General features: G+C 60.0%; 1 protein-coding gene across 1 annotated transcript; it reads right to left on the bottom strand.

Moving 5' to 3' along the window:
• Window positions 1-5,128: 5,128 nt before the first annotated feature.
• On the bottom strand, window positions 5,129-23,382 carry NMNAT1 (nicotinamide nucleotide adenylyltransferase 1). Its single transcript, XM_055137897.1, has 6 exons — window positions 23,205-23,382; window positions 22,704-22,838; window positions 13,539-13,666; window positions 12,310-12,493; window positions 10,933-11,075; window positions 5,129-10,564 (listed from the first exon to the last, which is right to left on the bottom strand). Exons 3-6 carry the CDS (start codon window positions 13,651-13,653, stop codon window positions 10,170-10,172), a joined length of 837 nt encoding a protein of 278 aa, XP_054993872.1. The 5' UTR covers window positions 13,654-13,666; window positions 22,704-22,838; window positions 23,205-23,382; the 3' UTR covers window positions 5,129-10,169.
• Between the last annotated feature and the right edge of the window lie 24 nt (window positions 23,383-23,406).

Below are 23,406 nucleotides of genomic sequence, written 5' to 3'. Positions count from 1 at the left end.
GAAACCCACTGAATTTTTGATCTCTTAAAGGATAGGCAGGGTAAATTGATTTTATTTTTATTTTACTTATTTTTGGTCTGGGAGTGACCCCCTGCAATGCTCAGGGGTTACTCCCGGCTCTGCACTCAGGAATCACTCCTGGTGATGCTCAGGGTACCCTATGGAATTCCGGGGATTGAGCCCGGTTGCCTAGAGCAAGGCAGAAGCCCTTCTGGCTGTACAATTGCTCCGGCCCTGAAAATATGATTTAAAAGAAAAAAAGTGGGAAAATGGCAACATTCGCGCTTGAAGCTAAGAACTTGGCAGCCATTCTCCAGCTCGGCGTTTGCTCAGAGAATTCCTTCCTGGAGACCTCCACCAGAGGCTGAGAGAGCTGGAGGGCCAGCAAGATAGTTCAGAGGTTAAGGCACTGGCCAGGCAGGCGGCCGACCTTGATCCCCCCATAGGGCCCCGAGCACCACCTGGAGTCATCCCTGAGCACAGAGCCAGGAGTAAGCCCTGAGTATCACTGCCTGTGCCCCCACCAAAAAAAAGAAATGAACAATTTTTTTAAAAGCGTCACATAATACTGGATTCCTCCATCCCTCTCGGAGAGCCCGGCAAGCTACCGAGAGTATCCCGCCCGCACAGCAGAGCCTGGCAAGCTCCCCGTGGCGTATCCGATATGCCAAAAACAGTAACAAGTCTCACGAGGGAGACATTACTGGTGTCCGCTCGAACAAATCGATGAGCAACGGGATGACAGTGCTCCAGTGCTACATAATACCATGAGAAAGTCCTTAAAAATGCAGAAGGTGGAGGCCCCTGCGACAAAACGGCAGAGGGGCAGGAAGGGAAATACTAGACATCAGTTGCAGTGGCCCCCAGCCCCCCTGTGCTGGGGAAGCCCCAAAATTTAAAAAAAAAATAAAAAATGCAGATGCTGGCTGGGCAAATCCAGCTGCTCATTGTTCACTCACTCCCCCCCCTGAGGCAACCCCTGGGCTTCCCGGCCTGTGGGAAAGCTCGGCCTGGAGAGCTAATGGGGGTGGGGGACATGGTTTCATTGGAAGTTTTTATGCATTCATGAAAAAGCACAACAATTTAAGCTGTGTGTTAAGAGGAAATGACACAAATCCAGCATTTTATTGGGTCTGTTTGGGACCACAGAATACCTTTTCTGGAGGCGATGGGTGTGGTGGGCATGGGAGGGAAACTGAGGCGGCATGTATAGCCCCTGTCCCTTTAAGGAACTTAGAACAAGGCAGAAAGGTGAAAACAAAAAACATCTCCCTTAAAGAGACACTCTGGGAGCCAGAGCAATAGTACAATAGTACAACGGGGTGTTTGCCTTGTACACTGGCTGAAACAAAACAACCGGAGAGAGAGAGAGAGACAGAGAGAGAGAGAGACAGAGAACCTGTTCTATTCAAAGAAACACTGAAACCCATTTCACTTAACAACCCCTGAATTATTTACATTTGGTGATAGGATACCGCCTGAGTTTCACAAAGAATCCTGAGGGAAGACCCTGAATTATTCACTGAGCACCTCGTGAGGTTCAACTTTAACCCAGGACTAAGACGCAGGCTCAGTTTTCTGCCTGAAGGCACCAAGTACTGATCCATATTCTCCTTCCACCCAAAGCAAGAGATAAGGGCTTCTAGCTTTCCATTATAAAAGCCGTCTTTAGGTCTTGATTCACCTTGCCTCAGTGCTAAGTCACATTCTAGTTTGCTGTGGAAAACCATAGGCTGGTTATGGGCCAGAGGGATGGGCTGAGATGCTCTGCACGCAGGAGGCCTGGGTTGGATCCCATCGTGAACAACCTCCAGAGCTCAAAGCCGGAAGTAGCCATGGAGCATCACCGACTGTGACCCCAACTCAAAACAGAAATGGGAGGAGCAAGAGTCCAGGGGAAGGGGCTGGAGCAATAGCACAGCGGGAAGGGCGTTTGCCTTGCAGGCAGCTGACCCAGGTTTGATTCCCAGCATCCCATAGGGTCCCCTGAGCACCACCAGGAGTAATTCCTGAGTGCAGAGCCAGGAGTAAGCCCTGAGCATCTCGGGTGTAACCAAAAAGAAAAAAAAAAAAAGAGTTCAAGGGGGCACACAGCTGACCCCCAGGTTCCATCCCCAAAGTCCCATATGGTCCCCTGAGCACCCCAAGAAATAGTTCCTGAGTGCAGAGCCAGAAGGAAGCCCTGAGCACCACAGTGTATGACCCAAAACCGACAAAAAAGACAGTGCTGGGCAGACAGTCCAGTGTAAAGGGTTTGATCTCACACATGGTCCCCTGAGCCCTTTTGGAGCGACCCCTGAGCACGGAGCCAGCAGGCAGGATGTGAGCAATAAGGCCGATAAATGAGCTTTTGGAGTTGAGGTGGCTTATGGGTCTGCCGCCCACATACCTAACTTTCGGCCGTTTAATTTCTTGGTAAACTTGGCCTCAAGTTGTTGGGGTCTGGTCGAAGACACAGCGGCAATCTGGGGTATCTGGAAGTCCGAAGGCACCATCAGGCTGCTGATGCACTCGCCCCGCAGGTACGGGTTGACCTGCTGGCAGCACCGTACCCCCAGGCTACCAAATCTTAACCCTTTCTTCCCATCCGTTTGGTAAAGGAAGCCATAAAATTGTAGCCACGCTGAGGCCCTCACCCTGGAGAGTAGCACGGTCTGTAGCACTGTTGTCCCATTGTTCATCGATTTGCTCACGCGGGCACCAGTAACGTCTCCATTGTGAGACTTGTTACTGTTTTTGGCATATCGAATACGCACGGGGAGCTTGCCAGGCTCTGCCGTGCGGGTGGGATACTCTTGGTAGCTTGCTGGGCTCTCCGAGAGGGACAGAGGAATCAAACCCAGGTCAGCCACGTGCAAGGCAAACGCCCTACCCGCTGCGCTATCGCTCTGGATATTACAGATGATGGGGAGATGGGGAGCGAGGGAGGGAGCCACAAGAAAACACTCTCTGCTCCACCCACTGAGCCACCCAGGGAAAGGCCTGCCAACGTGCCTGGGCGCCAGCCTGAACCCCCCATGCTCTGCCCTGCAGGGGGCCTTGCTGATGCTCCAGGGGCTGCCCGGCTCTGCCCCACCTGAGACCTAGTGCCAGAGGCGGCCCGGTGCTGGGGTCCTTCCCCAGCCCTTCCCAGCACCACAGTGTTCCGAGAAACACCTCCGGGCCAGAGAGGAAAACTCAGAGGAACCTCAGATTAGGCCTTATGTACAGAAAGGGACCCCAGGGACCGGGCACTTCTCCTGCGTTATAGGATGGACACAGGTATCAGAGCTGTCGCTGTCACTGTCATCCTGTTGCTCATCGATTTGCTTGAGCGGGCACCAGTAACGTCTCTTATTGTGAGACTTGTTACTGTTTTTGGCATATCGAATACGCCACGGGGAGCTTGCCAGGCTCTGCCATGTGGGTGCGATACTCTCAGTAGCTTGCCGGGCTCTCCGAGAGGGGCGGAGGAATCGAACCCGGGTCGGCCGCGTGAAAGGCAAACGCCCTACCGCTGTGCTATCGCTCCAGCCCAGGTATCAGGGCACTTTCTCGTAAACACTTGGAGTGATTCAGAATGTTAGTTTTCAGGGCTACAACACTTAAATACGAATCTTTATAAGCTACTAGCCCTCAACACCGAGAGTCCTTCCCATCAGCCATGCGGTGGGTCTTTTCCTTGTCCATCAAGCCCCTCATTCTCGGCACTTCCTTCTTTGGCCACAGCTGGCAGTGCCCAGGCCTCACTCTGGTAAGGCTCAGGGGACCATAAATGGGGTGCCGGGGAGAACTCGGGTCAGCCGTGTGCAAGGCAAGCAGCCTACCCGCTCGACTATTGCTCCGGCCCCTCTCCCTGGTAAGTGTTGACTGGAAAGGGTTTGAAGCTGGTCTGGGTCCCTAGGGACTGTCGGATATTAACCCTAAGTGTTTTAGGCTTCATCAGTGAATTGCCCCTTTTCCTCCTCCCAGACCAGCTTATTGTGCTCTTGTTAGCATCCCTAATTTAGGTTAGGTTGTTTATCTTTAACCTTTCCTTTGTGTTTTACCTCTCATTGTCACAGTTCCCCAAGTCAGTCTTTTTTTTTTTTTTTTTGGTTTTTGGGTCACACCCGGCAATGCACAGGGGTTACTTCTAGCTCTGCACTCAGGAATTACTCCTGGCGGTGCTCAGAGGACCATATGGGATGCTGGGATTCGAACCCAGGTCGGCCGCGTGCAAGGCAAACACCCTACCCGCTGTGCTATCGCTCCAGCCCCCTACAGCCTTTTTATATTTTACTATAGGGCAATATTCTTTGGCTAAACACAGAAAGAGCATAAGTGCTATGTTCCTAAGATTTGGTAGTTGATTGACTCTGAAATATATCAACTCCTGGCCTTTGGTCATGATTACTGACTCAGGCTTCAGTTGCTGTAGTTCCTAACACCCCAAAAGGAAGGCCCCGCCGTGGGACTGGGATGGAGCCAGGAGAGACGCAAAGCTACCCCAGCACTGAAATGGGACAGTCTAGAAAGTCTAAGTGCGTGGTTTTGATGTGAGCCGTGATCACTTGAGACAGGACCCCCCCCCGGGGAAGGACAGGCTGAACTGGCCTGAGGACTTAGTCTGGGATTTATGGTAAAAGCTCTGCTGGCTCTCAGAGCCCAGAGAATTAAGTGCTGGGATCTTTCTCTTTTACTGTGTTTATCCAAACAACCACAAGTATTGATAACTTACACAGCTAGAGAGAAAGATAAAAGCAAGGTAGATGCCCCTGGGAGACAGTGTCTCCCCAAGAGAATTTCCCATGATAGCCTTACATGGTAAATTTCCAGATTATGAGACTGATGCGCTGCCTACTGCACTAAGGAGGCAACTGGAGCGACAGCACAGCGGGGAGGGCGTTCGCCCTGCACGCAGCCGACCCGTGTTCGATTCCTCCACCCTTCTCGGAGAGCCTGGCAAGCTACCTAGAGTATCGCACCCGCATGGCAGAGCCGGGCAAGCTACCCGTGGCGTATTAGATATGCCAAAAACAGTAACAACAAGTCTCACAATCAGACGTTACCCACTCGAGTAAATCGATGAGCAACGGGATGACAGTGACAGTGACATTTCCAGATGTCTTACCTATGTAAATGATCACACCTGGGTCCTAGACCTCAACCCCCCTCAGATGTCCCAGAAGTATGCCAGCAGCCCTGCATGAGACGGGCCGTGTTCCCCCTCAGGCTGTGCTCCCCATCTCTGTTTCTCTGGCGGGGAGGAAACGGCTCTCACCAGTGTGAACTCACGAGGGACCTTTCTCTGGATCGGGATCTTTATACACGAGCAAGTAACTCTTGGGCCCAGGAAGGATCTTTGCATAACAGCAAGTAACTCCTGGGCTCGGGATGTAGCTCAGAGGTAGAGACCGGGTTTGATCCCACATACGCTCACACCCACTCACACCCAGAATTACCCCTAGAAGACCTGAGACTTCGCCAGAGTGGCCGAAGAGCCCGTTTGCCAGCAAGTTGGTGACGCTTTGGAATCGGGATCTATGATGCTCTAACGAACTCAGGGACTCCGCAATGGACTTGCGAGCTTATTTTATTGGTCACATTTAAACATTACAAGTGATTCAAGTAGGTTTTTGGCCACACCCCAAAACAGGTTACTCCCGGCTCTGTACTCAAGGATCACGCCTGGCAGTGCTCAGAGGACCAGAGACGATGCCAGAAATCAAACTAGGTCGGCTGTGTGCTTGGCAAATGCATTCCCTCTCCGGCCCCGTGTTCTCTTGCCCATCCTTGGTGGTTCTTGGGGAACCAAACTGGGGATTCCAGGACCTGCCATCTGTGAGGCAAGCCCCTCCTCTCCGGCCCTGTTTCTGTACAAGGACAGCGGGGGCAGAGCCGTGTCTCAACAGGCTGATGCAGGACTCTGGTCCCCGGTGCTCGCATTCCACAGCGGGCCAGGCGTGTGGCCTCCAAACCAACAGCCAACAAAAGTTGTTGGGTGGGGGGCTGGAATGATAGCACAGCGGGGAGGGCGTTTGCCTTGCGCGCGGCCAACCCGGGTTTGATTCCCAGCATCCCATACGGTCCCCCGAGCACCGCCAGGAGTAATTCCTGAGTGCAAAGCCAGGAGTGACCCCTGTGCATCACCGGGTGTGACCCAAAAACAAAAAAACTAAAACAAAAGTTGTTGAGTGGAAACTGATCTCTGGATTATGCTTTGAAGTTGAGTATTGGCATGTCTTAGTTTTCCATTCTCTCAAGAGCAGAAACCAGCACTTTGAAATGAGCGCGTCTTGCAAGGCAGGATGAACCATGAGTAACATTGCAGGGGGGGTGCGGGTGTTTGTGGACCACAGCGAGGGAGAGCTCGGGATCCTCCCGCAGGGACAGAGCCACCGACGCGTTAGGCTGCCCCAAGCGTGGCGGTAAGCCCCAGCCCAGTAATGGAAGCGGCTCATCCGCGAGCAGAGCAAAGGACGAACAGGGAAGTCTGGGATTTGCCTATTTATTGCACTCAGCCCAGGGACCACCGCGGGAGGGAAGGCACGGCCTGGAGCCTCGGGTCTCTCTGAAGAAACGATCTCCCACATCTACGTGCCCTGCGGCACACCCCCACCAAGTCCGACAACAGGTGAATGGATAAAGAAGCTGTGGTGTCATCCCCGGGGGAAAAGGGGACTCTCGCCAACATGGAACCGGAGGGGCCCTGTGCTGGGAAGCGCCCCAGCCACATCTGGGGAAAAGAGCGAAGAACCGGGTGCCTGTGCTGGGGCCCCACCTGGCCCATGGTGAGAAGGGGGCGGGGCTGGGCAGGGCTGTTCTCTGGCAGGAATCCCGAAGCGTAGAGCTTCCAGGTGGGCGAGAGGCTGTCCCCAGACCAGCCCCTCGACACGTGGGCATCTCGGCAGTCAGAAAGCAAACCAGGCCTGTCCGCCGAGAGGAAGACTGCGGGCCCCCAGGGAGAAAAGATTCCTTCAAAGGGATTGAGGCAGCGGCCCCCCTCCCCACCTGAGCCCCCTTTCCCCAAGAAACAGGAGGCAGCAAGAGTTCAAGGGGTCCAGCCGTGAGCACAGGTGGAGGGACACCCCAGAAGTGAGCCTGCACAGCCCAGGGCCTGGGATCCCTGAGGCCTCCCGCTGAGTTCTGCTGTGATTTGGCTGATCAGGTGGGGGTGTCTGACCCCCTCCCATAGATTACACCTAGTAGTGGTCTCCCAATCACTACTAGGTCGAAGACCACCGGAACCTAGCCATAGCCATGCTCGAGGCCCCTCTCCACACGTTCAGACAGGCCTCACGCATGAAGGTACCGGCAGAGAACCCAGGTATGTGTAACTCCAACAACATAGAAATAAAGAAACGAAAGGAACCCAGGGGTGTGTGATTCTAACAGCCAACATCCAGAGACTTAAAAGCAAGCTCCCAGAAGAGCACAGCCGCTTTGTGGCCTCTCGATATCTTGTAGCCTACTTCTCCCTCTTGGAGAAAGTGGCAAGCTTCTGAGTTTCCTGCCCACAGGGGACAGCCTTGCAAGCTTCCCATGGTGTATTCATAGCTAAAGCCAGTAGCAAGCTGAACACACCATTCCCGTCCCTGAAAGAGCCAGTGCGACATGGACATCTTTGGGAGGGGAGTCGAGAGAGACTTCTAAGATCTCAGGGAAAGGACGAATGGAGAGGTTACCGAGTACGCTCGAGAAATCGATGATTAACGGGATTTCGTGATCGCGATCGTGAGTGATTTCCCAAGAGGCAGCTGCCGGGGAGTCCTGTGGGCGGTGGGTGAGGAACTGAAGACACACGTGGTACCAAAGACAGAGGGAGGACCCGTCCCAACGGTGCCCGACTGGTAGCTCAGCGTCTGGCAAAACTGTGCCCTTACTCACGGCGCTGGTCACCCCACTGTGAGGCAGCGAACAGGCTTCCAGAGGAGGCCAGGCCGGGGGCAAAAGGAAAATCCCACCTGGGTTCCCTCCTCCACTCTGCTGGGCGCAGCCACTACCGAGGTCCTAGGTTATCTACCTGGGTTATCACTGCCCGCTGCGGGCAGGACCCTGTCCCCTCCCCTCACACCGCCCACTCGGGGTGGCCAGAAGGGGGGCATGTGGCTCTGACAAGTCATCTAAGACAGAGGCCAAGAGGGCAGTGGAAAGAGACTGTCCACCCCAGGGCTGTGTCCGGCTGTTCCCAAACGCTCCACGAAGTGCCCAATTTCATGAAGTCAGAGGTCAGGGGTCAGAGATCCCGTTCACAAGGTCAGTGGGCTGGGGGCCCTTGGAGAGGCCCCGGGACACCGAGGTTCCATGTTCCCGGGGTCCAACTCCAGATACGGATTTCTGAGCTCCAGAAGTAAACCTGAGAGTGGGGGCTCAGGACCCCCAGGGGCCGCCCTGCGTGTGGACAGGTGTGTGTGTGGGGGGCGGGGGGCAAACAGGCTTCCTCCACCCTCTGGCAGCCAAGAGAGAGAGAGCAGAGTGCATCTCCCCACGCCAGGAATGAGCTTCAGGGTTCTGGGGCGGGCCTAGGTCTCGCTCCCCCGTGCTCAGCTGAAGGCAGCCGCCAGCCGGGGCCTGTCCCGAGCGCGCCTTGGCTGCCGGCGAATGACACGAGGGGGAGCGGCGGGGGCGGGGAAAGCCCGGAGAGCACGGGCCTTACACACTCAGAGACAGAATGCTGGCCTCGCACTGGGTTCGAGCCCCGGCATCCCGTATGGTCCCCCCAGCACTGCCAGGAGTGAGTGCAGAGCCAGGAATAACCCCTGAGCACTGCCGGGAGTGGCCCAAAAGCAGGAAAAAGGAGAAAAAGCAAAAGCAAACCAAACTTGGGGCCGCAGAGGGATGTAGCGGGGAGGGCACTTGCCCGGCCCGAGGTGACCCGGGTTCCATCCCTGGCAGCACATACCGTCCCTGAGCCCCGCCGGGAGTGACCCCTGAGCACTGGACTGTGAGTCTGCCCTGAGCACTGCTGGGGGCGGCCCTCCCCCAAAACTGAAACAAACCGAAACGCAGCTCGCGGTGCCAGTCCCGAGTCCCCGGTCCCGAGTCCCCGCAGCCCGCTCGCTCCTTCCTCCGGGAGCCGCGGGACTGATTCCTGTCCCCCCCACCCCGGAGGCCCGGTGCCCCGGTTTCCGTTTTCCCCAGAGGAGCTTCTGTGCTCGAGGTCTCCCTGTTCCGCCAAACACGCCGAGGCAGCAGCAGGGAGAGTCCGAGCAGAGCCGGCGGCCTGGGCCAGGTGCCAAGGTGCTGTCCAGCTAAAGGGCTGCGGACGGTAGGGCCTGGGGACAGCGGGCTGGGCAGGGCCCCTCTTCGGTCAGGAGGCGCGGCCGAGAGAGACCCTCACGCCCGACTCTGGCGCCAGAACTCTTCAAGTGCGTGAACGAGGCAGCAATTTCTCCCTGAAAATCAAAGTTCAAGTGTGACGGCCTCCTCGGCGTCTCGCCGGCTCTTTCGCAGGACGGCGGCGGGCTGGCGGGCCGGGCCCACACTCTCCGCGGGGGCCGTCGGGGACTGTGCAGCTACACCCCACGGTCCCAGCAATGCAGCTGTAACCGCAGCCTTTCGTCTTCGCAGCTGCCAGGCTTTGGAGAGCGGGGGTGGGGGTAGGGAGGGAGGCAGGGATGGAAGCTGCGGAAGGGAAAGGGTCCTGCCCCCGGCACCACGCGAGGGTCCCCAATCTCACGCTGTTCCCGTAGAAGCCTCCTGGGTCTCTTGGCTTTTTCGATTGATTGGGTAACGCTGTCGCCACTTTTTAAATCAGCAGCAAACCATGTGACAAACATGTCTCGCAGTCAAAGCTCTGGATTTCTTCCTCAGTTCTGCTTTGGTTGTGGTGATCCGAAAGGACCAATCAGAGAGAGGCTGAGTACCTGGGGGGGGCGGGGGGATCCTGTCTGCCTAGATTCTCAAGTGGTGAGCACAGTGGGCCCGCACGATCGGGGGCCCGGCCGCCAGGGGCAGGGTGGGGCGGGGGCCTCCCAAAGCCACTCCCGGCACTGGGCTCTAAGGTGGGGGCGCTGTGGGGGGGGTCTCCAGCAAGGCCCGAGACCCTGGTTTTCTGGGCCAGAGTGGCGGTGCTCAGGGCTGACCCCTGACCCTGTGCTCAGGGGTCTCTCCTGGGGTGCTCGGGGACGGCACATGCCGCTGCCGTGCCGTGGCTCCGGCCCGTTCCTCCTTGGACAGCTCCAGCGCGTGGCACGGGCGCCCGCCGGCTAGGAGGGGGCGGCGTTCCTCTCCAGCGGGGCCAGCGTGAGCCCCGCGTTCAGCTCCTCGCTCTCGCGGCTGTACAGGCCGTGCCGCGCGATGTAGTCCTGCACGGCGTCGGGCACCAGGTAGCGGATGCTCTGGCCGCGCCGCAGGGCCTGGCGGATGCGCGTGGACGAGATGTCGTTGGTGACCCACTCGCGCACCAGGTGGATGTTGTGGCGGTGCTGCCACAGCATCTCAGAGTCGTAGATGAACTGCTGGGCGTCGCTGCCCGCCCGGGTGATGCACACGAGCCCGTAGTGGCCCACGATGAGGGCGATGTCCTCGCTCTTCCACAGGCGCGGGACCCCGAAGGACTCCAGCAGGTCCGCCCCGCACAGCAGCTTGACCCGGGGCACGCCTGAGAGAGAAGCTCTGCTCGCCCGCTCCCGCCTCCAACGGGCGGAAGGGGGAGGGAGGGAGGGAGGGGAGGAAAGGAGGAAAAGCAAAGTGGAGGAGGAAAAGGTGCAAGAGAGTGGGAGGGAGAGAGGGAGGGAGGGAGGAAGGGAGGGAGGTGGGCGGGCGGCGGGCTGGCTACTGCAGAGTAAGCTCGGGGCTCCCCACACGCTCCCGTCCGCCCCTCGGGACATCAGGTGAGCCAGGTGACAGCTTTTTGCTTTTCTCCCCCCCCCCCCCATGAAGAAATGGAAACCAAGGGCGCTTGCTCAGCTCTGGACTCATCAGCCCTAACTGCCCGACCCACTCTGCCTTCTCAGGGAGCATACAGACCCTTCTGGGGGGGCTCCAGGGGCTTCTCTGGGCTCAGGTCCTGTCCCTCCTCAGCCCACTTCCTCTTCCGCCCGGTCCTCTCCAGCGCGGGCGAGTCCCGCTGGTGTCCCTGGTGGCTGGCTTGGAGCTTCTCCTGATGGTGCCTGTGAAGCGGCAGAGCAAGGGCCACGCGGCTCCTACGCGGCCCTTCGGATTCGCCATCCCCTGCCCAGGGGTCTCTGACAAAGGGGGGGCGCGCCCGGCAGCTGCTTCCAGCACCAGTGCTGAGGAGAGCAGCCTGGCATGGGACACAGAGCACGGCCACGGCCAAGGGCGGGCGACGAGGGCCCCAGGCAGGACCAGAACCTCGCTGGACTCTGGGCTGTGCCCCGTGGGGGCCGGGACCAGCTGAGCTGAAGGTCGGGGAGTCAGCACGCTGCCACAGAGCACTCCTGCTAGGTCACTGTGCCACAGGCCACTGCTCTCACGCGGGTGCGTGCACATGCATGCATGCACACACACATACACACACACACACACACACACGCTCACACACACACACACACACACACACGCTCACACACACCTCTCACGCAGGTGTACACACACACACCGCTCTCACGCAGGTGTACACACACACACACACACGCTCACACACACCTCTCACGCAGGTGTACACACACACACCGCTCTCACGCAGGTGTACACACACACACACACACGCTCACACACACCTCTCACGCGGGTGCATACACATGCATGCATGCACACACACACACACACACACACACATGCTCACACACACCACTCTCACGCAGGTGTACACACACACACCGCTCTCACGCAGGTGTACACACACACACACACACGCTCACACACACCGCTCTCACACAGCTGCACACACTCATGCACACACACACATGCTCACACACACCACTCACACAAGTGCACACACACGAATGCATGCATACACACACGCACACACACACCGCCCTCACGCAGGTATACACACACACATGCTCACACTGCTCTCAGGTAGGTACACACGCATGCACACACACACTGCTCTCACACAGGTACACACACGCACACACACACTCTGGTTTTGGCACCATCACACAATGTCTCACAGTCTGAGTGTGGAGGCGGGTGTGGACCTGCATTCTGGCAGGGCGACAGCCTCTATCCTGTCCCTTGTCCCCTCCCAGGTCAGCTGACCCCTCCTACACTGGGGAAGCCAGAGCTGTGCCCTGCCGGACAGGTGGCCACAGACACAGGACACACTGACAAGTGTGCACCCGGCACCGGGCCACAAGGTCCCATGGGCTCCATGCCAGGGAAGAGCCGCACGCGGGGAGGTGGGGGGCGAGCCTCCCTCCGGCCCCCCTGCCCAGGCACCTCAGCACCTGCGCCGTCTCCGTCCAGCGCCTCTGGAGACTCTCCCAGGCGTCCACCGTCACCCACTGGGAGCTCTGGGTGGCGAGCTCGGCCATGGCCACGCGGTGGCGGGCGGCCACCAACCCTTTCTTCTTGTAGGCGTCGCTGACGGGAGAAATGATGCCCCCGACAACTCGGTACCTTCCTGGCAGAGGGGACAGACACAGATCAATGGCACTGCGGCCCCCTGGGAGCCTGAGGAGGGGCGGGCGCCTGCTTCATGCTCTCACGTTCGCTTTCGGTTTTTAAACCCCGACCCCCACCCCCACCATCCACCTCTCCTTCCCCTCAGCTTTTAATCCTTTACACTATTTTTTGGGGAGATCCAGGCCTCCTGGCCCTGCACTCAGGAATCACCCCTGGTGGTCCTCGGGGACCAGACCTTGGTCGGCCGTGTGCAAGGCAAACACCCTCCCCACCGTACTACTGCTCCGGCCCAGTTTTTAATCATTTTTTTGGCTTTCTGGGTCACATCCGATGATGCTCAGGGGTCACTCCTGGCTCTGCACTCAGGAATTACTCCTGGTGGTGCTCAGGGGACCATATGAGATGATGGGAATTGAACCCAGGTCAGCCACATGCAAGGCAAACGCCCTACAAGCTACATTATCACTCCAGCCCATTTTTAATCTTAAAAAAAAAAAAATTCTTGGGGCCGGAGTGATAGCACAGCGGGTAGGGCGTTTGCCTTGCACTCGGCCGACCCGCGTTCGATCCCCGGCATCCCATATGGTCCCCCAAACACTGCCAGGAGTAATTCCTGAGTGCAGAGCCAGGAGTAACCCCTGAGCATCGCTGGGTGTGACCCAAAAAGCAAAAAAAAAAAAAAAAAAAAAATTCTTTCTCTTGGGGCCACACCCGGTGCTCAGAGTATCATGCATGGTACCAGGCGTGGTACCTGGGTCAGCCGTGTGCCAGGCAAGCGCCCTTCCGGCTGTACAGGTGCTCCGGTACCATAACCTGTTTGGTCTGAGGTCACCCAGCCGTGTTCGGGCTGCCCTGTGCTCTGTGGCGCAGTGTCTCTCCCAGGGTGCGGGGACCGAGCTGTCGCGTGTTTGCGGCTGGCCGTGCGAAGCGCAGAGATCCGGGACACGGCCCACCTCTGGGCATGGGAAACTGCCAGGAGAGCATGGCGACCCACTCCGGGGGGCCCTTCCCTCCGCTGTCCCCCGAGTCCCTGCCCAGCCCACCTGTCCCGTTCATGTGGTCCCTGGCCAGCTCGAACAGTCGGAGGTGCATGTTGGTGATGGGGTTGAAGGAGCCGCACGCCAGGAGGACCACGTCCGTCTTCTCCGAGTCCTCCATGGCGGGAGAAGAGCTGTGGGTGGGCAGGAGAGGAGGGGGGGACACTCGGGCACGGCGCCAGGGGCCACGGGCGCGCGTGTCCACGCAGACGTCTGCTCCTTCCCCTGGTGCGAGCTCCCGCCTGCCCGCCCACATCTGCTCTGCCTCACAAGTGAGCCCAGGAAGGTCACAGCAGCAGGACAGACGCCTCCACGCCACACCACGGGTGAGCCCGCCCACCCGACCTCTCTCATTAGCATTTATCCTGACAGTCCCGTAAGGACGGCAGAACATTCTAGTAACTTTCTGTTTCGTCCTTGGCCCACACCCAGCATGCCCCGGGCTTACTCCTGGTGGCCTTGGAGGACCCATACGTGGTGCCGGGGGTCAAACCTGGGCCGGCGACGGGCAAGGCAAGTGCGCTACCCACTGTACAACGACTCCATCCTTCTCTATTAACATTTTTTGCTCAACAGGGGTCCAGGGAAAGAGCACCGTGCACATGTGTCTGCCTTGCAAGCAAAGGGCATGAGTTCGAATCCCTGGCGCCCCACAGACCATAAGGATACCCACTGGCAGCCCTACAGACTGCAATCTCGGCGCTACAAGCCATTTATGGCCGAAAGACATGGAATTCCCACTCCTCTCCCCACCCCCAGCCCTCAGCTAGTGTCGCATTCAAGAAGACTGCCGAGTTCCACAGCCTTGCAGCGTCACCCCCAAACCGTGCGTCTTCGCCAAGACGAGCACACACAAGCACTGCGTCAGGAGTGCCAAGGGCAGTGGGCATCTGGGCCGAGTGCGCGCTAGGGTGTGACCCCCGCCCCCCGCCAGTGAAGGAGTAGGGAGGGGGGATGTCACCAGGGAGAGTGCAGTGGGCAGGGCATGTGACTGACACGCTACCCAGAGCCTGAGCACATGCCCTGAGCCCCCCTTTCAAATCTCCCTCAGGCTTTGGGGGGGCCGTGGGGCTCCTCCCTTCCCTCCACGCCTACTCCCAGAGGTATGATGAGCACTGAGTACCGAGCTCCCTGCAGGACCGGCTGCGCATGCTCGATAGCACAGGGAGGGGCTGCAAGTGCTCGTCAGAGGGCGAGGTGGGGAGCAGGGGCAGGTACACAGGGAGTACCAGAAACGGGCCTCGCTCGGGGAGCAGCGAGGGAAACGGTGCTGGGCTCTCCCCGCCACATCCCCCAGCCCACAGGGAGCCCGACCCATCAGCCCCCCGGGGTTCAAACAGCCAGTCACGGTCACGGGTCAGGAGCGTCAGGTTACAGAGGGAGGGCTCGGCACAGCCAGGGGCTTTCAGAGAACACGGATCCTGTTGCAGACGGAGGGGGACGCTGGGGGGGGGACAGGGCTGGGGACGCAGAAGCCCTTTGGAAGCTCTCGCCGGCTGCTCTGGATCTGGATCCTCCTTGCCTGCCTCCGGTGCCCGAGGCCCAGAGTCAGCATGATTCACTTCTGTCTGGTCCACACGGCCTACCGTCTACACTGCTGGCTGCCCAGGTCGCATCGGCTCCGGCTGTAAGTGCCTGTCCCAGCCCAAGGCGGCAGAACGTTCGTGGGTTGGAGCCACAGCACGGCGAGACGCTGGGTTCCAGCCCCAGCATCCCCTCTGGTCCCTGGAGCAGAGCCAGGAGTGACCCCTGAGTGCAGAGCCAGGGGTGACCCTGTGCACCACACCAGGGGGGCCCCCCCGCCCTCAGAGGGAAAAAAATGAAACCCAGAAATTTCCTTCCTTCCTTCCTCCAGTGCTCTGGTCTCTCTGCCACGCCCAGCAGCACTCAGGGGTCACTCCTGATGGGCCCCGGGGACCACACGAGAGCCAGGGACCAACCCGGGCAACAGTGTGCATGGTCAGTGCCCGCCCCAAGCCTTTGAACTGCACAGCCCACCTGCAAAACACTGGTCGTGCTGGGGCCAGTCAGTTTCAACGGGCCGAGCGCGTGCAGCAGGCCTGGGTTGGGTTCCCCGTGCCCTGAGCATTACTGGGAGCTGCCCTGAGCACTCAGCTGGGAGTAGCCCAGTAGCATCATCTGGGGCACGTGGGCTCGGACCTGGGTCAGCTGCATGCAGGGTAGGGCCCTCCCGCGCCCCACTCCCACGTGTGGGAAGCTCCGCCCCTAGAGAGCTGTGGGATTCACACCCATGACCCACGCAGCTGACTCTTCCTCACGAGGCGTTGGCGGCTGCGGAGGGACCCACGGAGGCCCGGGTCTCAAGAAACAGGCACAGCTTGGTTTCTGGACCCATGTTAACACTAGCCAGTCATAGAAACTCACGCCTCGCACCCGTGCACGCAGCCACGTGACGGCCTTCCTGGTAGCGCTTGCCTGCCTGACGCTGCAGCTCTACGTCCTGTACTTGTAAGTACTCCGGCTGTTTCCTGGCAGCTCGGCCCCGGGGTGCCTGTGGGTGCTCTGCCGTGCCCGCCACCCATGGGCGTCACCTGCCGGGGCTGTGGCGCGGTGCAACAGCAGGGGGGCGGTGGCTGGGTGGGCGTCCCACGGCCGCCGAGAGCGCGCCTGAGAAGGGAGACCGTGAGGACCGAACGGCCCAGGGAAGGGGCTTCCGAGTCCTTCCCGAGGCCTCGCCGGAGCCACTGCTGCGGGCTGCAGACACCCAGAGATGAGCCGGAGCCTGCTCGTCCACGCTGACACCCCGCCCCACACGCACCCGGGTGCTGGAGCATTATCATTCACTAACAAATGACATCCAGACCGCAGCACTCACGGTGGGCCTTCTGAGAAGCGTGAAAGCTGGGCGAAACGAGGGGAGGGACAGACAGAGGACGATCGCCCTCGGGGAGGGACAGACAGAGGACGATCGCCCTCCTGTAGAAGACATAAAGAAGCACAGAAATGCAAGAACAAAGGCCCAGAGGCGATGGGCACTGAGGACTGGTCCACGCGGGAAACTCGCCCTAATGTGGTGGTGGGGGACAGGGGGCAAGGACAGAGGGAGGGGACAGCCTGCCCGGAGGGTGCAGTGCTCGGGGCTGGCTCCTGGGAACACGCAGGATCAGACCGGGGCTGGCCCCAAGCGCAGAGAACACCTCGGCCCTGTACCGCTGCTCTGGCCCGGCCTGTTTTCCTGCAGGAACCCTCCCTCCCCTCTGCCCATGAGTCCCGGGGCCCGCCTCGGTGCTGGCAGGAGCCTGCTCCCACCCTGCGCCGATTTCTGGGGGCGCTCAGGCGCCCTCCCTGCTCCAAGACCCCCAGGGTTCCCTGCGGGCCGCGCTCAGACACGCGGCAAGCACGGTCCATCAGCGACGCCGAGTGTTAGCGACTGGGCAGTGTCAGTGTCAGCCCGCGCAGGGGTGAGGGCCCGGGCCAGAGCGAGGCGGCCAGCCCATCCCGCGCCTCCCGCTGCTCTGCTGACCCTGCTCACTGCTCCCCGAAGAGGGCCCCGGCCCGAGCCCCGACCTGCTTCCCAGGCCCAGATCGTCCCGCTACTGCAGCCAGCCGCTCCTGCCCAGCCTGGTGGCCAGCATCGCCCTCACCTTCCTCGCCATCGGTGAGCAGGCCGGGCGCCAGAGCACCAGGCGGCACCTACTCCTGGCGGGGCTTGGGGGAGGACAGGGGGTGCCGGGACCAAACCCATGAAAGGCCCGACCTGTTACACAATCGCTCCGGCCCCAACAAGCACTTTGTGTTTGTGCTAAAATTCTTTGTAGTTGGGGCCAGGGGAGCATGCGCCTGTTTTGCACGCAGGAAGCCCGGGGTCGGGCCTCAAGGCACTGCTGGGAGCTACGCCTAAACACAGGGCTGGGGAAGGAGCACCGCTGGCTGTGGGCCGAAAACAAAACCAAAAAGTGATAAAATATGCCTTATTAGCCTGTGTAGGGGCTGGAGCAATAGCACAGTGGTAGGGCGTTCGCCTTTCACGCGGCCGACCCGAGTTCAATTCCTCCGCCCCTCTCGGAGAGCCTGGCAAGCTACCGAGAGTATGGAGCCCGCGTGGCAGAGCCTGGCAAGCTCCCCGTGCATACTGGATATGCCAGAAACAGTAACAGTAAGTCTCTCATTGAGAGACATTACTGGTGCCCGCTCGAACAAATCGATGAGCAACGCGATGACAGTGACAGTGACAGTATTAACCTGTGCAATAACCAGCCGAGCAGAGGGTGTGGGGCGAGAAAGACGAGGAAAACCTCCTGAACGTCCCGGTGGGGGGAGGAACGGCCCCCGGAAACGTGGAGTTTCAGGCCTGTGTTGATCAGGCGTTTGGATCTCTCCCCTTCGGGCGTGCTTCTAGGCCGGGCACAGGCGGGGCACACGCAGGGCCCTGGGCTGGACCCCGGCCACAGCCTGCCCCACCCCGGCACCTCCTGCCCCTCAGGTGCCGCCTGCGGTGGCATCTGTCGCCTCTTCTAGAAAGGGGGCGAGGAGGGGCGGGAGTGATGGTACGGCGGGTAGGGCACTTGCCTGTAAGCGGCCGACCCAGGTGGGCTCCCTGGCACCCAAATGGTCCCCCAGGCCCCACCACGAGTGATCCCTGAGCACTGTGGGGTGCGGCCTGATCCCCCTCAGACCGCTGTGGTCTGCCGCCTCCCAGGGTTCACGGTGCTGCTCACCCGGATGGAGCCGGTGCCCGGGGCACTGAAGAAGCTGTTTGCGGGGTTCGGCGTGGGCTCCTTCGGCGCAGGGCTCTGCACCACGGTGCTCACAGTCCTGGCACCCGACTGTGTAAGCGTCTATTGTTTCTTTTTTTTTTTTTTAATTTGGGGGCCACCTCTGGCAGTGCTCGGGCTCTGCATCCAGGGGTCACTCCTGCTAGGCTCAGGGGACTGTATGGGACGCCTGGGACAGAACCCGACTCAGCCACATGTAAGGCAAGTGCCCTCCTGTCACACGAAGTACCAACTTGCCGGGACTAGGGGTAGCTTGGGCTTTGGTATTTATGTTCTCCTTACACGGAGACCAGTGACGGAGAGGCAGGACTCCTAGGAAGACACATGTCACACGCGTCACAGTCAAAAGACATTTCCGTGAGGAAGGTTAAGACAGTCCCAGGCTGAAGACAAGGACAGCGGGGAGGCGCCTTCCTGAGACGTGCCCAGGTCGGTCTAATCCCCGGCACACGGGGGTCCCCGAGCCCACCAGAAGTGATCCCTGAGTGCAGAGCCAGGAGGAAGCCCTGAGCACCGCCAGGTCTGACCCCCAAACCAGCAAGGCTGATAGTAAATACTATAATCACCTGCTCCTCAGCCCAGGCCGGGGCTGGGCGCCCACAGCACGGAGGGCGCGGGCCTAGCAAGGCCCCGTCTGGTCTGATGCTGCTGGGTGGGGCCCTGGAGGCCCGAGCACCTTCGGGGCGGCCTCCGACCCCCGCACTGACCCGCTGGCCAGGCTGGTCTGTGACCGCCAGTGGGGTCCCACAATAACAGCTCCAGGCCAGGGGCCAGGGAGGTAGTGCAGGGGTGGGGGGGAGGTGGGCACGCACAGACGCACGCACACGCATGCACACACGTGCACATACACCCCAACGCAGTGGGAATGTGAGTTTGAAGCCGGCGTTGCTCACGCACTCCTCCCCCCCCCCCCCCGCCCCCACAGGCGAGAACCACCCCGGAACTCTACTACCTGTCCGTGCTGCTGTCTGGGAGCAGCTCCGTGGCCACGGGTGCGTGGGAAGCCCCTCCCGCAGTGCTCAAGTGTGGGGTCCCCCTCCTTTGGGGCAGCGAGGGTCCAGAGAGGGTCACGCCACTCCCCGGCCCCTTTCCCGGGAAGCTCAGGCGCCTGAGAGGCACAGAAAGGAAAAGCAGGGGGGCCAGGACGCGGCTCCAGGGGGCTGCCGGAGGGTCCCGAGGCCGAGCCTGGCATCACACGCCCCCGCCCTGGCGGCCCCCAGCACCGTGGGGCCAGTCGAGGCACGAAAGCACCGAGCTTGCAGGGTCAGGCCAAGAGTCCCTGGCAGTGCCCCTGCCTGCCCCGCCCCCGCCATCACTTGGGAGGGTCCCCAAACAGCAGGGCCAAGGGTGGAGCTGGTGGGACACAGGTGCCGTGTACGCAGGGACCCTGGCTCCGGCCGAGGCACCGCACACGCCCGGCAGAGGGGCAGACGGGCTAGAGCGGGACAGTCCCCTCCTCACGGGGCTGCCACCCAGCATCCAGCTCCCTCTCCTCTGCTCCCCCCCAGTGCTCTTCTCCAGCCAGGGGCTCATCTGGCTGGCCGGCGTGGCCTGGCCCAGGCTCAATACTAAAGCGGGACCCGGAAGCTGGCACCGGAGTCCCGCTAGTCCTGCCTCGGACCCGTGTCTTCAAGGAGCACTGCCACTGGGCCACCTGTCAGCACCACCCACCTTCCCACCGGCTAAAGGAACCCCGGGCTCAGCAGAGGGCACCGTCAAGACCAGGCTCTTCTGAGCGCGGGCGGCAAGAACAGCCCCGGGGGGCCGGAGCGATAGCACAGCGGGGAGGGTGCTTGCCTTGCACGCGGCCGACCTGGGTTCGATCCCCGGCATCCCATAAGGTCCCCCAAGCACCGCCAGGAGTAATTCCTGAGTGCAAAGCCAGGAGTAACCCCTGAGCAGCGCCGGGTGTGACCCAAAAAGCAAAAAAAAAAAAAAAACCAGCCCCGGGCCACCTGCACGCAGCAGCTGCCGCCGCTTAAGAAAAGTTCCCGTTTTGCTCTAATCAAGACAGCAGCGGTAGCTGGGCGGCAGGAACTGGCAGTGCTGAGAGTAGCAAGATGGGAACTGCAGTAATAAAAGGAAGATGCTGTTTCCAAAGAACAGAATGAGCTTCCTGTGTATCTGAGCACCACTGGGTCCCCCCCAGCAGCTTGTTATATAGGAGCTAGTCACACACTCCTTAGAAGGGGCCCCTCAATTCTCCAGGAAAAGGGCAATAGCCACTGGCAGGTGGGGAGAGGGGAGAACAAAACACAAACATTTCTGATGGATACAAAGTTTCCTTCTGCGGCTGGGATACTGATGCAGCCCGTGACTAATGCAGGTTGGCTAAGTCTCCCCGCCTGGCCGGAGAGAGATGGAATAGCTTGCCTTGCATGAGGCGGCTGAGGTTCAATCCCCGGCACCCCAAATGGTTCCCTGACCCTGACAGGAGTGCTCCCTGACCACAGACCTAGGAGTGAGCTGTGAGCAGTGCCAGGTGTGGCCTAAAACAACAACCAAAAACAACCCAAAACACATCACCAACAAAAAACGAAAGTGAACGTATCTCAAAGTTCCTATTGCTGCAAGTTTTTCTTTCCAAACACTCGCCCCTGAAACCTGATCCACCCCCAAGACCCCACATGATGTCATGGCTGAGGTCAGGTACCTCAAACACCCCTGTAGGCCTTTCTTTTCTCCCCTCACCCCTTTATCAGGCTCCACCTTCAAATAATATCTGAAGTCTAAATCTACCACTTTTCACTATATGGAAATTTGTAACTGATTTTTTTTTTCTTTTTGCATTTTGGGTCACACCCAGCGATGCTCAGGGGTGACTCCTGGCTTTGCACTCAGGAATTACTCCTGGCAATGCTCAGGACCACCATATGGGATGCCGGGGATCAAACCCAGGTTGGCCGTGTGCAAGGCAAATGCCCTCCCCGCTGTGCTATGACTCCGGCCCCAACTGATGGTTTCTTGATGCTCAGGGATGACCCCTGGCGGGCTTGGGGGACCATAGGGGTGCCGGGGATTGGACCCGGGTCGGCTGCACAGAAGGCAAATGCCCCACCCACTGTACTATGGCTCTGGCCCCTGGCTGATGGTCTCCGCCCATGAACTTGCCTTCTCGAACTATCAATTCTGCTGCCATGGAGGCCACACGGGGCGGTGCAGGAATCAGAATCACACAGGACCTGACACATGCTGGGCCCACGCCTGGCATCACTCCACAGCCTCCCACAGCCCCGCCCCCCACCCGTGTCTAAAGATTGGGAGCCTCCGTCTTTGCTGCTGCTCTTGTTTGGGGGCTCCAGGGTGATTCCCAGCACGGGGCACAGAAATCCTGGTCCTGAGGACTGAACCCGAGACTCCCACACGCACAGCCCGCACCTCGCCCCAGCCATGTTCCGGATTTCTGCCTTGAAATTATACAACGCTCTACAGTCAGTTCAGAAATAAACTCACTGGGCTGGAGACACAGCACAGGGGGTAGAGGGCTTACCGCCCACAAATACAGGGTTCCCCGAACCCCAGCAAGAGCGATCCCTGAGCACAGAGTCAGGAGGAAGTTCCTGAGCCCCGCCAGGTACGGCCCCCAAACCAACAAACGACAAAAAACAACAAAGAGACGTAGAGAGGGGCCAAGCTATCTACTGGTAGACCCCGAAGAGAAGCCCAAAGTTTCCAAGAACCTCTGGCTCATGGCAGCACATTTTGTTGGGGGTGGGGTGGGGGAGGGTGTCACCATGGTCTTAAGTATATCCTGACTGTGCTAGAGAGTTGCTGTCCCCTGTATTTGGGGGACAATGCTGAACCTGGAACCCAACGCAGGAGATGGGGGGGTCTCTCTGACTCTCCCTTCGCCCCCACGGGACTTCCTGTCAGGCTCCAGAGCTTCCCAACCCCTGTGGAGCAGTGCCTGCCAGGCTGAACCACCCTAACATCCTCTGGCTGCAAGGAGGGGTCAGTGCGCCCCCAGTTGTGACTCACAAGTTCTCTGGGGACCACCGAGGGCTGTGGCTCTGGGGTTCCATCTCTTGGCTCTGCGCTCAGGGCACAGAAGATGCAATGTGGGGTCCCCACCACACCCTGTCTCTGCCTCAGCTCTCTCCTGTGACCCCCCCACAGCCCATCCTTCCTCAGTTTCTTTGCTCTTCTCACCCACCTTTACCCCTACCCCACCCCCTTTCCCGGCTTTTGAGAGCTGGACCTCAAGGCAACCTCCTACTACTTCTGCCATCCCCACTGACCCGCTGACAGAGCGCAGAGGATGGGCAGGGCGCCCCCCCCAAGGGCCCCATCAGTCGGGAAGGGCTGCCCCCACCTCCCCCACTGTCCAGTGCAGAAAGGGGGGTGTGTCCTTCCCGGCCAGCTGAGGACCGGCCCAAATGGCTTGGCACCGAGTTGCAAACTGGTCCAAACGCTGCCTGCTTCCGTTCCTACTCACCCACAGAGGAGACGGGCAGGGCACTGCACCCAGGTAGCGGTCACGCGTGGACAAGGGAAACGGGGACCAGGTGGCTACAGACTCGGGTCTGGAACACTGCGCGGGCTGGAGCGAGGCTTCCCTGCACACGTCCTCCTGGAACAGAGACAGGGGCCAGTAAGGGATCCCGGGCCGGCCGCGTCCCGTCCAGATCGCACCTCGGGGTGCACCTCGGGGGCGCTCACTGCTGCTGGCCTTAGGTGCACGCAGCCCGGGGGAGAGGGGACCGGGCAGAGTCCCCCTGGAAGGCAGCCCCCCGAGAGTGCTCTGACCCGACACAAGCGTCCGAGAAGCTCCCGGGGCACCCCTGGCCTGGGAGGCGGGAAGCCGGGCCCGTCCCGTCCAGGAAGGCCCTGGAGGACGGCGCGGGCAGCGGCCGTCGAAGGTCAGCGAGAACCTGACCAGGCTCTTGGTGTCTTAAGAAACAGGAACGAGACTTTTTGCCCCAACCTGGATCCTGACCTGGCCGGGGCACCGCTGGATCTCAACTTCTAAAAGCCAACGCCTGTGCCCGCGCCGACGCCCCAAACGGCTCCTGCGCGCGGTCTCCCCAGGGTCGGTTACTTGGGGGCCGCGCGGCGCACGGGCCCGAGTGCTGGCGGGCGCGAGCAGCAGCCCGGACGCCGGCCGGGGGCGCACCCGGCGCGCGCCCTCATTGGCTCGC

This window comes from Sorex araneus, chromosome 5, assembly GCF_027595985.1.
Source record: "Sorex araneus isolate mSorAra2 chromosome 5, mSorAra2.pri, whole genome shotgun sequence".
NCBI classification, from domain to species: Eukaryota; Metazoa; Chordata; class Mammalia; order Eulipotyphla; family Soricidae; genus Sorex; species Sorex araneus.
The sequence above is the reverse complement of the archived record's forward strand: the minus strand, read 5'-3'. Positions and strand labels throughout refer to the sequence as shown.

What these genes read in the sequence shown, in the direction of transcription:
- NMNAT1 (XM_055137897.1), bottom strand. Translation starts at nt 13,653, where the DNA reads ATGGAGGACTCGGAGAAGACGGACGTGGTCCTCCTGGCGTGCGGCTCC. An exon ending in GGACCACATGAACGGGACAG is followed by an intron (nt 12,494 to 13,538) that starts GTGGGCTGGGCA and finishes CCCCTCTGCCAG; the next exon opens with GAAGGTACCGAGTTGTCGGG. An exon ending in GAGACGGCGCAGGTGCTGAG is followed by an intron (nt 11,076 to 12,309) that starts GTGCCTGGGCAG and finishes GCCGCTTCACAG; the next exon opens with GCACCATCAGGAGAAGCTCC.